The sequence below is a fragment of the Pempheris klunzingeri genome, chromosome 23 (assembly GCF_042242105.1).
Source record: "Pempheris klunzingeri isolate RE-2024b chromosome 23, fPemKlu1.hap1, whole genome shotgun sequence".
Classification (NCBI taxonomy): Eukaryota; Metazoa; Chordata; class Actinopteri; order Acropomatiformes; family Pempheridae; genus Pempheris; species Pempheris klunzingeri.
This window is the reverse complement of record NC_092034.1, coordinates 17,556,541-17,570,623: the sequence shown is the minus strand read 5'-3', so window position 1 is coordinate 17,570,623 and position 14,083 is coordinate 17,556,541. Positions and strand designations below refer to the sequence as shown.

At 43.9% G+C, this 14,083-nt stretch overlaps 2 protein-coding genes across 4 annotated transcripts; one reads left to right on the top strand and one right to left on the bottom strand.

Moving 5' to 3' along the window:
• Window positions 1–59: 59 nt before the first annotated feature.
• Window positions 60–3,460, top strand: med11 (mediator complex subunit 11). Its single transcript, XM_070854329.1, has 3 exons — window positions 60–246; window positions 1,237–1,367; window positions 1,758–3,460. The coding sequence occupies exons 1-3, from the start codon at window positions 177–179 to the stop codon at window positions 1,935–1,937; spliced, it is 381 nt and encodes a 126-aa protein (XP_070710430.1). The 5' UTR covers window positions 60–176; the 3' UTR covers window positions 1,938–3,460.
• Window positions 3,417–13,735, bottom strand: arrb2b (arrestin, beta 2b). 3 transcript variants are annotated; one of them, XM_070854327.1, is made up of 15 exons: window positions 13,691–13,735; window positions 9,520–9,550; window positions 9,378–9,438; window positions 8,787–8,831; window positions 8,495–8,691; window positions 7,852–7,979; window positions 7,080–7,215; window positions 6,913–6,997; window positions 6,724–6,796; window positions 6,139–6,276; window positions 5,933–6,016; window positions 5,625–5,701; window positions 5,475–5,529; window positions 4,039–4,756; window positions 3,417–3,494 (listed from the first exon to the last, which is right to left on the bottom strand). In XM_070854327.1, the coding sequence occupies exons 1-14, from the start codon at window positions 13,699–13,701 to the stop codon at window positions 4,660–4,662; spliced, it is 1,218 nt and encodes a 405-aa protein (XP_070710428.1). In that variant the 5' UTR covers window positions 13,702–13,735; the 3' UTR covers window positions 3,417–3,494; window positions 4,039–4,659. The 3 variants fall into 3 exon arrangements, with proteins under 3 accessions (XP_070710428.1, XP_070710425.1, XP_070710427.1); XM_070854324.1 differs by having other exon boundaries at window positions 9,378–9,550; XM_070854326.1 differs by having other exon boundaries at window positions 3,427–4,756; window positions 9,378–9,550.
• Between the last annotated feature and the right edge of the window lie 348 nt (window positions 13,736–14,083).

The window sequence follows — 14,083 nt, the reverse complement described above, 5'->3', positions numbered from 1 at the left end:
CGTCACCAGTGTGCGACGCGCGTGACGTCGTCTTCGTGGGCTCTTTGTTGTCTGAGCTCCGGCCGCTCGCGCTTCACCCCGCAGCCTCGTAGAGCTGGATCGGGTCGAGCAGATTCAGATTCCCTCCTGCCTGCGTACGCCCGCGTGATCCGGACTGGCTCTGCTCCCGCGCGCTCATGGCTAATGAGCGGCTCCGAGCTCTGGAGGAGGTGGAGAAGGAGATAGCGATGATCCTGCAGTGTGCCGGTGAGGACACCTTTCACCGCCGTGCCGTGGTTTCTCCCTAACAGCCAACACTCTGCAGGTCGGGCCCACCCAGTGGACTCTCTGCCCTGCATCAGTAGCAGGACTTCACTGATCTCGCTTAATCATTGCTTGTATGTTACACCAGTCAGGATCACACCTGGGCTCCAGACTGGTCAGTCCTTTACATCACCAGTGGATCAAATGACTCTATGTGAGGTCAAAGGTGGAGACTAGCTAGTGAGGCATTTACTGGAGCACTAACAGCTGGAGAGCCAGGTACTTTTCTCTGGAGTTGGTGGAGAGCCAAACAGAGCTAAAACAATAGTGAGCATTTGATTAATGAGAGAGACGGAGATGGATGTTAATGTTGCTCTTTGTCTTTTTTTGTGTTCAGAGCTTGTTTTGCAGAAAAACACAACTAATGCACATTTAAAGGTTAACTTAAATCTGGGCCTTACTTTTATATACTTTGGGTTCAGAGTGACTAGTGGGTGGTAGTTTGGTTGGGTTGGTCCCTTCAACCTACAGCTGTGAGATGGGTTACATCATAATTGTTATGCACCTGCACCTGATCACAGTAGGTCCACTAAAAGAGCTTGTTTGATCCACTGACAGGCTCAGAGTGTTATTCTAAGTGTGTGACAGCATCATGGAAAGGATCCCTACAGAGAGAGACCTGGAAGATCCTTTTGGTTTAACCACAAACAGCCGTTCTATCGCTTTCTGCACACACACCAGACTACATTCACTAAAACAGGGATTTTAGAGAACAGCACACAGGAGCTGCTGCTCTGCTGCTGCCTCCATCAGTCAGTGTGTTGGTGTTGTTGTGTGCCTAAGGCGTCTAAACCAAAATATGAACATACAGGGCATAGGGTTAAAAATACCGTGGGTTTGCTTAACGTAATTGTATATTAGTGTGGAACCAGTTTTTGACATGGTTAGTCATGTCTGGTCCTGAAGCTGACATGTTTAATGCTTCCCTGGCAGGTAACATAGTTCTGGAACTCTCCAAAGACAAACACAACGCCAGCCTCCTGGATAGACAGCTGGTCCAGTTCCAGAGCTCCGTCAACCGAGTGGAGAGCGAACTGAGTGCCCAGATCCGCTACCTCACACAGGTCAGGCACACAGTGGCAGAATATTTGTTTCACTTTTTGTGAACCGCAAAGACCGCTGCTGCAACAACAGAGCTTGTACATGTAGTGCAGTGTAATGAGTTTTCACTGCTAAATCCATCCTTCCATATTGGTGTGAAAGCTGATATGAAACATCTCAGTAGGTTCAAGGTAACAAAACCTTTGCACTGCTTGACAATTAAACGTCAAGTGTTTTCTAGTTCTTGTATTCATTTATTCTCATTTTCTCTTAATTAACTTTTATTGCTAATTAAAAGAAATCATACAGTACTAAAACACATTATTGTCCAATACTGCAATAAATATCTAATCATTCAACGTGCATCTTGTTGTGAGTGGCAGAATAAAGCACTTATTCTGTCTTTTCCTCAGGTAGCTACCGGTCAGCCACACGAGGGTTCCACTTATTCAGCCAGGAAAGACTGTCAGATGGCACTGAACAGAGCCGAGTACGCTAAGGTCAAACTGGGAGAACTGGGACGGACCTGTGAGGTCATGCTGGAGCAGCAGCAGCAGCAGCAGCAGCAGCAGCAGCAGCAGACGACGACATGAGAGCACAGAGGTGAAACAGTGGTCGCTGGGCTCACAGCAGCGTCTCACTGATGCCTGACGGGACTCAATCCGCCCTCATCCTCCACCTCCACCTCCACCTCCACCAACAGCCTTAAAATCTTACCATAGATCCTCATTACTGTTATTACAAACACTGTTTCTGGTTCAATACAACAACTCTGATTTTCTCTAGTAAGCAACGTGTTGCATTTCTGGATATTTTTTGTTATTTGGCCCATTTTTCCTATTTCTGAGCAGAGCAGCTGTTAAGATACTCGAATACAACTGCGGTGATGCTAAATGTTTCAGCTCAATCAGCACTTGTCGGCTCCGTCTCTCTGACGACTATACAAGGAGAAATCCAACGCAACAGAAGCAGAGGAGCCGTTTACTCCACTGGTAGAACCTCGGCTGTTCGGAATATTATCAGTGACAGCAATGCTGAATGACATGACGTGGCACAAGCGAATGAGTTCTGCTTTGCCCTCAGGCACACCGCTGACAGGTGGCCAGAAAAGGGCCTGCTGCATTCTGTTTGCCTCCTTCTGTTTATTCATTACTTTGCTCGAATTAAAGAAAAACTTGGAGACAAGGCAGCGATGTCAGTGTGGACCCAGACAGGGCTAGAGATATATTACAGTGACACACGTTTTAGTCCAGCCTCTGTCCAATGGGACAGACCTACAGCCACTCCTGTCAGAAGTACATCTAACACATATTTCTCATCAACAAAAGCGTTCAGTGCAGATTCTTTTAGAGAGATTCTACTGTCCAGTGTTTAATACCGACATGACGGCAGATTCAGCAGAACGCTCTAAATCACAGGCAGCCAACTTGGTTGTTCATGAAAATCCCTCAACCGTGTATGGTATTTATTCAAACCCGCCCCGTATGAGATAAACAGTTGTGGTTGGCCTGATCTGAGTCAGGTCTGCTGGAGATCTGTCTGATCAGGAGGGAGACCAGGCCAGTTTTATTCTCATGTTTAGCTGTCATGTATCTGGTGGCCTCCTCTTACATTCTTCCTGTAATGATTTTTATGAGCTGCTGAGTGACTAATATTCCAGGAAATGCTGGACCCTGACACCCTGTGTGACCGTCTTGGATCAGGGCTGAGTGAAGAAGCCTAATTTTACTCAGAGGACGGGGTCTGACTTCATGTTTAGTGGGCAGTGAGTGAAGGCATGTTGGATGCCCACATCTTCTGAAGTCTCCTGGGTCTTCTAAACCTCAGTTCGATTCTTAAAACGGTTCCCACTCAAAACATTGTTTTATGTGTCCTGTGTGCTCTAAAGGCTGCACTTCATTTGCGATACTTTGCTCAGCGATGCACCGTGCAGCTGTTCCACAGCTCCAAAAGCCTTGGTCATGTTTTCCATCACCCTCCATTTTGACAGGTGGAAACAAGAAGCCTGTGAAAGCCGTCGCCCTCCTGTTTCGAGCCACAAAAAAACATTTGATTTACAACGTTTGATGATTATTTGTACATTTTATTGATTAAAATAACATAGATCACCTTGTAATATGTTTTCTTCTGCTGTCAAGTCTTCATATCACCTTGTAATATTCTAAGAAGTGTATAAATCTCAGGCTGGACAGACATACAGACATGTCACTGCTGGTTTATATAGTGGCCATTAAGTAACAAGCAATTAAATGCAACCTTGAAGTCATTTCATTATTGTGTTCCACGGTGCCCAGGGTTCAGGAAAAGTCTACTTCAGACAGGAACAGAATTTCATACATTAGTGGGCAAGTCATGGAGAATCAGGGAATTTTATGCATCATTATGAAAAAAATGTGTCATGTTAATTCACCAAGCCAATATTTTTGGGTTATGTTCCAACATGCACACAACACCTGAAATATGTCACCTAACCTCTAACTTCTTAATGACATCAGGTGGTGCAGGTATGAGTCCCCAATCTTAGGAGTGTTTCCTGCATGTCATGTGACATTCAAGGGTCATGGAAAAGTCAGGAAATGTTACATTTGACTTTGCTTTTTACACTGTAAAATGCCAACACGTATCATTGGTCACACCAGTATTGATTGTATCACTTAGTTGATCCTCTGCCACCAATTTATTTTCACAGTGTACAGTAACACCACTCTTCAAAATGTAAAAATGTAAGTCATTTTAGACTGTATACTGCATATGAAGTCCACTTTGGACCTGAGATAACACACTAGCTATGTAGTGCTGCCACTAAATAATGATTTATTTCTTATAGGTGCACTCTGGCCATCCAAACAACTCAAAGAAATGATTCATCAGCATGTATGATGGGGAATTTGTTCACTGTTAGTTCAACCCACTGGTGTGTGTTCCATCAACCCCAAGAGAAGGAAAAATATCATTTAGCAAAAAAAGTAACTACAAAAATAAGATCATTCCTGTCTACAGCGGTTCCTCTGTTATTGCTGCTAACAGTTTTACTGAGACCTGAAGACCTTTCATCAATATAAACATATAATTTGTAGTAGTATGCATAATACTGATGTCAGCAGAATGAAAACTGAGAGTCAAGCAGCATCACTTCCACCACAAACATCCTACTATCAGCTCACTTGGCTAAACTCCAGCTTAAGTTCCAGTCTAGCTGCCTGATTCACTGGCCATCGCTTCTGTTTCCACACGAACATACAACCAGCACCTTTCTTAGCTTGTTAATAAGAGACACGTTGGGGAGTGGAACCATGAGAGTATGCTTCGGAGGAGCTAACAGAAGGGTTGGTTGTCATCCTTATCTTCCTGTATCCCTGTTAACTGCAGCCGAGCGAAGTCTTCAAAGACAAAGTCAACCTGAGAGGAAGTGCTGAAAGGAGAGAGAATGGTATCATCTACATGGCTTCAAAAGGTAGTAAAAGTGTTGGAACTGGTCCAGTAGATCACCTCAGCCAGCAGCCACCAAACGGGCTGCAACGTGATCCTTTGGGACAACTGCACCTGATCACAGTAGGTCCACTAAAAGAGCTTGTAGAGTGTTATTCTAATTGTGTGACAGCAGTAAGGGAAGGATCCCTACAGAGACTAAAACAAGCACTTTTAGTGGAAGTACTTTGATGAGGTGCATTAGAGCCATTGTAGCCTGATCTCAGCCTGTTTCTAGTTTCCATTGGACCAGTTCCAAAACGTTTTGTACCTACCTGTCATTTTGAATCCAAAATATGTATTAAAAAAATTTGGGTCCAGGTTTAAAACCAAAGTTAACCTTTTAGGCAATAGGTTTCAGCTTCTTTGTGACCAACTTCCAATCAGTGGCTGGACCATGAACTCCTAACCTATACATGTTAACTAGATGGATTTCTAAAAAAGCCATTTCTAGTAGATCTAACTTTGTGTTAAACTGTAGAAAATATGTAACCATGGATCCTAAAATAGCATCACCTGGTTCCCCTAGCAGCTCTCTGTGTTCGCTATGTGTCGTTTGATTATGTTGCTACATACGATCAGAGGACTCAAACCACACACACAGGGTGAGAAATACGATGAAGAAATGGTTTAACATCATCTCTCTCCATTCACACACTTACTTCGTGGCAAACTCTATCAGGTTTCCATCCACAGGAACGTCAACCTCTGCAGCAACTACAAACAAGAACCAGTTAAGTAATGACATTACACTCAAGCGTGTGTGTGTGTGTGTGTGTGTGTGTGTGTGTGTGTGTGTGTGTGTGTCCTACCTGAGTGTGGTTGGGAGCTAGGCTGGTCTGTGGGTTTGGGATGCATCAGGACAAAAGGAAGTTCCACTGCTACATCCCTACACACACACACACACAATTGTTTATCAGTGTCAAGAAAACAGAATGTATTTATCACCATTGTCACCATCTTGCAAATCAATCACAGAAACCTACAAATAAAACTAGTGTTTCTCTATCCACATCTTACTTAGTGAAACACCATCTAAGAAAGAAACTCAGGAACAGAACATATTTCACCCACACAGTCTCGGACACACATGCACATTCACTCAGCTGTGTTCACCTACCCTCCACGACACACCACCAGTTTAACTTTGACCCTGTAGGAAACCAAGATGCCAATCATGTCCTTGTTGGTCCCTTCTTTTATTCTGCAACACACACAGGACGCAGGTATGACAAGAGGCTTGTCAGTATACATATCCATGCACGTGTGTGCTTATTTGCTTAAAAAAGCCTTTTCTGGCAGATGTTTGCATATATCTGTGAGTACATAGTGCTGGAGGCCAGATTGGTGTCTTCGTGCTTTAGCTGTCCGTCCAGGGCCAGGCCTCTCTTTTCCCTGTTGGGACCCAGTATGGGGGTCAGAGTGTAGATCTGGCAGGAGGTGGAGCTGGGAGAAACCTGGTGACTGGAGGTGGGCGTAAAGGAGACAGATTAAGATTGATCCATCAGTTCTCTCTGTTGCTACACACTGAGTGCTTGCAATGAGATTTGAAAGTTCATTCTTGACTGCACACATGGGATTTAATCCTTTTTGATACTTCAGGAGGTTGGTAAGATATGTCGATGGTTCTTAAATCACTGTTTACTAGTGCCTGCATTTGCATACAAAACTATATCATCTGCATTGATATGCAGTTGACAATTGGCCTAATCAATGCTGGTTGTAAAGAGAACATGACCATTATCTTAAGTTCTAAAACACTGATGTCTGGATCTGCATCAAAAATCCATGGCTAGACATCTTCTCATGATATATCTACATGGTTCCCTCGCCTAAAAACACAGTTTCAAGGAAATTGGCAATGGAATTAGGCATGCAGGAAAAGGAGGACAACAGTACAGAAGAACTCACTCTGTTTCAACCTGAGCGACTGAACACTTGTACTGAGCCGTGGAGAACAGACACATGTCAGCATACTGACGAACTGAAAGGAGACAAGGATCCTCTTAGTGCTTACTTCATCTGTCTTCCTTCTAATTGTTGTCCTACATGTTTTTATTTCAGTCAGAATGTGAGTGTGTTGGGGGCAGGTGGCATTACCAGATATCTTCACACTCTTGACAGTCTTAGTGGAGTTGTTGGTGACCTGCACATTAACACCGATGGGTTCCCCGTGATAGTACAGCTACAGAGAGGCAGACACTTAGCATACACTCCAGTCATCAAGTCCACTCCAGTCAAACACATCATGGAAGTGTGTGTGTTACCTCCTTATCCAGTGAGGCCTCGAGGTGCAGAGATCTACCGGACATCAGGAAGCTGCGACTGGTCTCCACCATTGGCTGTGGACCTGGTTTCTCTGGGGCATACTGAACCTTCCTTATTACCAGATGCACAGAGTTCCTGCATACACAGGAGGTTCATACATGCTCATTATGGGGTAATATAGAACCAGTCAGTGGTTTTTCTTTATTCTTACCATTTTCTACATTGTAGATCAATATTAAAGACATCAAAACTATGAAGGAACACATGGAATTATGTTGTAAACAAAAAGTGTTATAAACCAAACAATAAAAAAATGTTTTATCACCTCTGCACAAACCAACTGAACAAAAGGCAAGACATTCAAAAGGCAAGAAATTCTTGACAAACTCTTGACAAGGCACATGTGTTAACTGAAAACCATCCAGGTGACCTCATGAAGCTGACTGAGAGAACGCCAAGAGCGACATGTGTTCCTTCATAGTTCTGATGTTCAATATGAACAATGTAGAAAATAAGAAGAAATCAAGACAAACCACTGAATGAGAAGATGTACTGGTACTGTATGTCTACACCCTCCACAAGCCTTCAGTAGGCCTTCAGGGCAAACTGGTACAAAATATAAGCTTCAAAGAATTATTATTATATCATGTCATTATATATTTCTGCAAAAGCAGAAGCTGCTCGGTGTCTCCAGTGCAGAGAAGCACACGGCGTTGTCTCTCTAGGAGAACTGGTTTGGTTGTAAGTCTTGGGTGTCTAGCTGTGTTGAACCTTTGGTGGATCCTCTCCTCCACAGTCTTGGCACAGAACGCTTGGAGCTCAAAGTCCACCCCGCACGCCTTCCCAGTCTCCTCTGGGCCTGGCTGGAGGGTCACTGAGCAAGGCAGGTTCTGGGGGATCTGACACATCCAAACACAAGCAAGGGGAAATCTAAAAGTTGGCTCGATGTGCATCGTCTTACAGAGCATACCATACACTATATATGTGTGTATATTTATAGCAAACAGCCCACATGCATTCTCTTATTCACTTATTGTTTTCTAACTTTTTTCTATTGTTTTTCTATTGTTTTTATTATTGCTCTTATTCGTTAATTTCTATTAATTTCTATTTATATTCTTCTAATGTTAATCCTTGCTCCTGTTTGGCTTCATTGTTCAGCTCTCTGAGGTTACATTGGTCCCCGAGTCTTCAGTTTGTCCGTCAAACTACTTTGTAATCTCTGTTTTAGAGGTGCTATATATTACTACAAAAAACACTCCAGCAGCTCTATTTGCCCAAGTAATGCAAGGCGTTTAGTATGAACACAGCTTAAGTGGCTAACATCATCTTACAGAGGAGTTAATGACATTCCTGTGAGATGGGGGGGCTGGGTATGCTGGGCGGTGGTAGTTTCAGGGGGAAGCAGTCTTACAGTGAAGCTGAAGGGGAACGCGTGCTGACCCAGCTTCTTCAGCAGCCTCTCCTGCAGGTGGCTCAGAGGCTTCTTTCCCTCCAGCAGAGCAGGGAACGCCTGGACTGTGCTCACGTGTAGATCCTTCCGGAAGGAAAGGCCCAGGACGTCCAGGTCCTCCCGACCATAACGAAACGCACAGGTCAGAGTCACAAACACTGAGGACAGACGAAGACACGGACGGTTACTCATTCAGTCAGCAAATCAGGCTTCTTTGTCTTCTTACTTTGTGTCTATCTTTAAGTTTTCTTACCTTTCCGACCTTTCAGATAATCTGGATCTACAAGGAGAACTCCATCTAGACGACACACACACACACACAGTTTGGAGAAAATGACACATTTCCTGAAATGTGTGTAATACTTGCACCCCAATTCAGAGGTCACACTCTTCAACCAAACACATCATACAAGGTCTTATTTTAGGTTTTAGGTTATCTGCCCTCAGCATCCCATAATCTAGTGCTCCCCAGTGTGTTGGAATGTTACAGCTCTTAATATAAACTCTAAATCATGAAACCTTTGAGGTTTCAGATTTTTTAAAGAGGGACCCTGAATGTGTGTCAGACTCCCTCGATTACTAGAGCGTTGAGGTTTGAACCAGGACACCAGATCCCATAAAGACCCAGCCTGTGTGGGATTCAGCACCTGACTGGAGGCCAGCTGGACTGTGTAGTGACCCATGTTGCGCTAAATAGCCAGTCTGGGCCTGGATTTGACTGTGACTGTGACTGTGACTCAAGGATTCAAGGACTTTGAATCTTTATCGTTTGTGTAATAAGTATTTCTAAAGATGGTCTCTGAGCTCAAGTCTGATCTGACTCTGCCCGTGTGTTTAGACTCACCTACTGGATCTACGTGGTCTAAGTGATCAACAAAGTCACGCTTCCCCAGATAAACTGTGAGCTGTGGAAAGAAAGAGACAGGAGATGTTAGAGAAAGGAAGAAACAGTGACATGAACCCCTGCTCACACCAACATATCCTACCTTGCAGTTGGGGCTGGACTTCTTAAAGACTCTATAGAGAAAGAGAGCATGTGTCGTTAACAGGAGGCATGTATGTGAACATTAATGCCTTCATACAGTACCAGTAACCTGGCATCAGGTTAGTATCCCTGGGCAACATTCAACCAATCCAAGCAGCGCCTGCAGCTTCTCATGCAGACGCACTGAGAAATATCCTGCTGCACACAACCGCAGAATCCCATCTTCAGATCTCACAGCAGCCTACTCTGAGCAGTCCTTAGCTGCATTAAAGACCTTTGCCATATGTTAACTGGGCCTGTCTGTGTTCACGTTACGTCACTGAGCCCCCCAGGGGAAGACTTTGCTGCTCATAATGTTCTTTTTCTAATCAGAAGTAAATGATTTTCTTGTGTGGAGATGACTTAATTGTGACCTGTTCCTCCTGATCTGAGTTTCTGACAGTGTGCAGGCTCATTTAGAAGCCAGTCAAGGTCTCTTTGGGGTCTTACTGTTATCTCAGGAGCTGAGAGAAATACATATTTTAATGTCTTAAATCAGGATGTGCTGAGACAGAAGGAGAATTAAAGAAGTATGAGAAGAGTATTGGTGGTATTGCACCTACAAATACAGCACGTAACAATTAAAGTCAGTAACAAAAGTCAAAGAGAAGTTTGCTGTAATTGGTGTCTCCATTACAGGGTTTGTCCCACAGAGAGTTTATTCTTTACCCCCTGTACAGTTCTTTATGACAGTTCTTTAAGAACCACACTGAAGTTATCCTTTGCAAACATGTCTACATTGGGTGCTCATGTTGAAAAAATGTTGAAGGGGATTCTACACATCAAAGTGTGTTTTAAGGTGGAAATTGGCATCTAACAGATGTTGTACCTCATTCCATAGGTTTCCTACCACGATGCAAGTGGTCACTATGAATGTCAGCGCTACCGGTCTGGGTCTGGGCCAGGCATAAAGTACAGAGTGTCTCCAGAGGGAGCTGTCTGATAAATGTCCTCGAGTGGGATGCAGGATGCAGAGAGTAAGAAAGAAGTGAGCCCACCAGACCTCTGTAACCCTCTGCTCAGTCATGTTGCATTGTGGGTAATGTAGGTGCAGGGCTGCAGTGGGGAAGAAAAAGACTGCTGCTTCCATTCTGATTTTTTTGTTTTTGTAAAACTTTCCACCGTGAGTCTGACTGCATTATAGGAATTCAACGTGAGAATATTTTCTATGTCAACTGATTTTTAACTCTCCATTACTGATATTTGTTCCAGCCAAAAAAATCAACAATTGGTCAGGCTGGAACCAAACTTTCCACAAAACTTTTTCTTTTTACCCTACAGATGCTGAAAGAAAGAAAGACATGGCCCTGAGTCAATATCGATTTGATCAGCACTACTAACATTGCCATCTCGACAGCCTACACTAAAAACTACCAACCCTTCACTCATGCTGATGACCTGAGGCCTTCATCTGAACGTGCTGGTCACATGATTACTAGGACAAACATTTGACTGTGTAGTGTTTCCTGTGTTTCAGAGGGAACAAGGCAACAAGGGTAGACGACAGCAAACTGGGAGTGTAGGAAGTGTGGATGTGATTATAGGCCGATACGCACCAATCTGTATAATCACGTCATATTTCCTGTCTTTTACAAACACACACACACTGCAGGAGTAAACCGATCCTCGAGTTTGGTGTAAACAAAAAGGGAGCAGTTAGAAAGTAGCTGTGATGGCTGGCAGCGCAATGAACTATGGGACAGGAAGGTCACGAGCTGCAGCTAAATGTGTGCTGGAGTTCCAGAGAACTGATCCTGGTGATCTTTGTACTTAAATACTATCCTATGTAATAATAGAAGACACATAGGGGCCCCTTCTCTGCATGACAGCCGTTTAGTTTACCAGATGTTTTAATGTGAAGATGAAGACCAGATTATCACCACCATCTTGCTGGTGTTTTCATCCATGCAGATGCAACTGACAGAATATTTAAGTTTTCTAATAACTAATAAATAACTAGATATCTTCATTAAATAACATGGTAAATGCTCTGTGTTTGTACAGCACCTTTCTAGTCATTTCAACTACTCTATTACATCCTCATATTTATCTTAGTTAGAATCTTAGTTGGATAATGACTTTGGCACCTTGATAATACTTTTACTTCCCTTGGAATGCAGCATTTTTATATTCTGTACATTTCTGTATTAATACTGAAGTAAAGAATCTGAATACTTCTTCCACCACTGGCACTAGGATCCTGGAACACCAGCAGTGGGATTACAGCAAACTAAATATCTAAAGAAATATCATTTAAAGCCGTGACAAGAGCAGTCTCAGTACCGTAAATATGTCACTAAGAAGCAGCGCCGATGACCCTGTCAGAGTGAAGTGTGCGGAGTAGAGTACTGAGACAAAAGACTCCAGTCTGCCAGCACCACCTCAATGAAATCCTCTTCTCACACTTGTGACGGCTCTCTGTGAACGTCAGTGGTTCCATTACAAGCAGCTCAGCTAAACAGGAAGTTAAAGTGAAAGCGTATTCCAGGAAATGTGGCCAGTGAGTGCCAGTAATGTGTATCTGTCTGTAAGTATTTGGTAAAGTACTGGGATTAATCAGCCCTGTCCACGTTTGGCAACAACAGCACAAGACATATTCATTCATGTAGAATAGAGTGAAGAGAGACAAAGCTGTCATCGAGAACATTTGGGCCGAGTCAGCTTTGCCAAGTTTATGCACACCGCTGCACATTTGAGAACATTTAGCATGTCCCTGTGCAGGAATGTGCTGCCTTCTACACTCTGAGGAAAGATAACAGAGCCCAAGAACAAAATACACATCCTGACTATCAACAAAAAAAGTCCTTTACTTCCTTAGCACAGGACATGTGGACCCCTTCCTGTCAGGCCTTTATCCTACAGGGGGAAACAACATCTCATCACAGGAAAACTCCTTCCATCATCTCAGCAGAGTATTTTATTGTCTTGGTGATAACCACATCATCAGCATATTGGCTGATGTGTGATGTCACTGTTTCACAAAGTCTTCTTGACTGGTGAGGACTGCTGCGGCTCTCCTGGGTGGCAGCACCTCTGAACACACAGTCCTGTAGAGCTCCTGTGGCTTCATCTGTTCGACTGTTTTTCTGAGAGCTTTGACCCGTTTGGTCACCTGGGTGTATGTTGGCAGGAGAAGCAGGGGAATGTGGTCTGATAGACCAGAAGGCATGCTGGGTAGTTGCAGGGAATGTAAACACGGCCCAGGGTATAGTTTCCCCTGGTGGGGTGGGGACAGTTTTGATGTCTACAAAAGAAACCATCCATCTGGTTTGTCATGTAACTGCTGATGATCTCATGCAGTTCCTGTATTACATTTTTTGAATAGATCTAACAGATCTATCCATCGATGGCTTGACCCTGTTTTTTATGATGAGACACCAAACATTTAGCCAAATTCATGAAGGCTCAACTCTCATTTGCTGCTTTTGTCGACTGGGAAATCGCTGCAGATGGTGGATCATTTCAACTTTGTAATTTGATCAAAAATAACCTTGGCTGTTTTAGGATGTCTGTGTTTGCTTCATATTTAATCACATTTGATCAACTTTAAAGCTGAAGTGCAGGATATTTACACACAGTATATCAGAGTTTTCAAACCTGCAGTCTGGTCTGATTCCACTCATACTACTGCTGAATTGTTGAACTATCCTTTAAAGCCCCTGTGATTTCAGGATGTCTGTCTTTAGCAGTTCACCTTCACCAAACCTATATATATCGCCTCCATCTCCTCTCTCTGCCTCTCCTCCATCCTCCTCCTCACATTAGATGTACAGTCATCGGGATGCTGAGTTCAGGTACAGGTGGTAAAACGGAAAAAAGTACATCGGGGAGATTCTTTTCCTCCAAACAGAGGATACAAAGTTTCTCTTCCATGTGTTGGTTTAACCATCATCCACGCCAAAGTAGATTAAGACAACAGATTTCTGTCGGAAAATGTCCATTTGAAGGTCAATGAACGCAGCATGACCAAAGTTGAGCACATCTCTGTCAGCAGGTCTTTCCAGAAGAAGTGACCGTGTGTTCTGAACTACTGATAACTCATCTACAGCTGGCTCCCTGTTCTCACCACAAGTTCAGTTAGTCTCCTGTTCTTTCTCTGACACACACCCGAACCACCGGGACGACTGTCTTACCTGGTCCCCATCTTCCCAGCCCTCTGTGGACGGACGGACGGACGGACGGACTGGTCTGAGGTCAGTACTGCTGCTCCAGCTCGGGGACTCTTCAGTCTTCAGCCTGTTTCCGCACTTTACGGACTAAAGCCCCGCCTGCAGAAGAAGCGTGTGTCCGGCCAGTGGACAGCACAGTACAGCACAGTCCAGCACAGTCCAGCACAGTACAGCACCGTCCAGCACAGTCCAGCACCGCCCCACCGTGCCGTTACTCTCCCCCCCAGTACTCCCGCCCAGACACACTGCTCTGACATATATATATATCATATATCACATACTGTTTGTCTTTGTGCTGTGTCTTCTGGGTTTTTATCTATTTATATCGGAGCCTGCCAAACATGAATTTCTGTCACA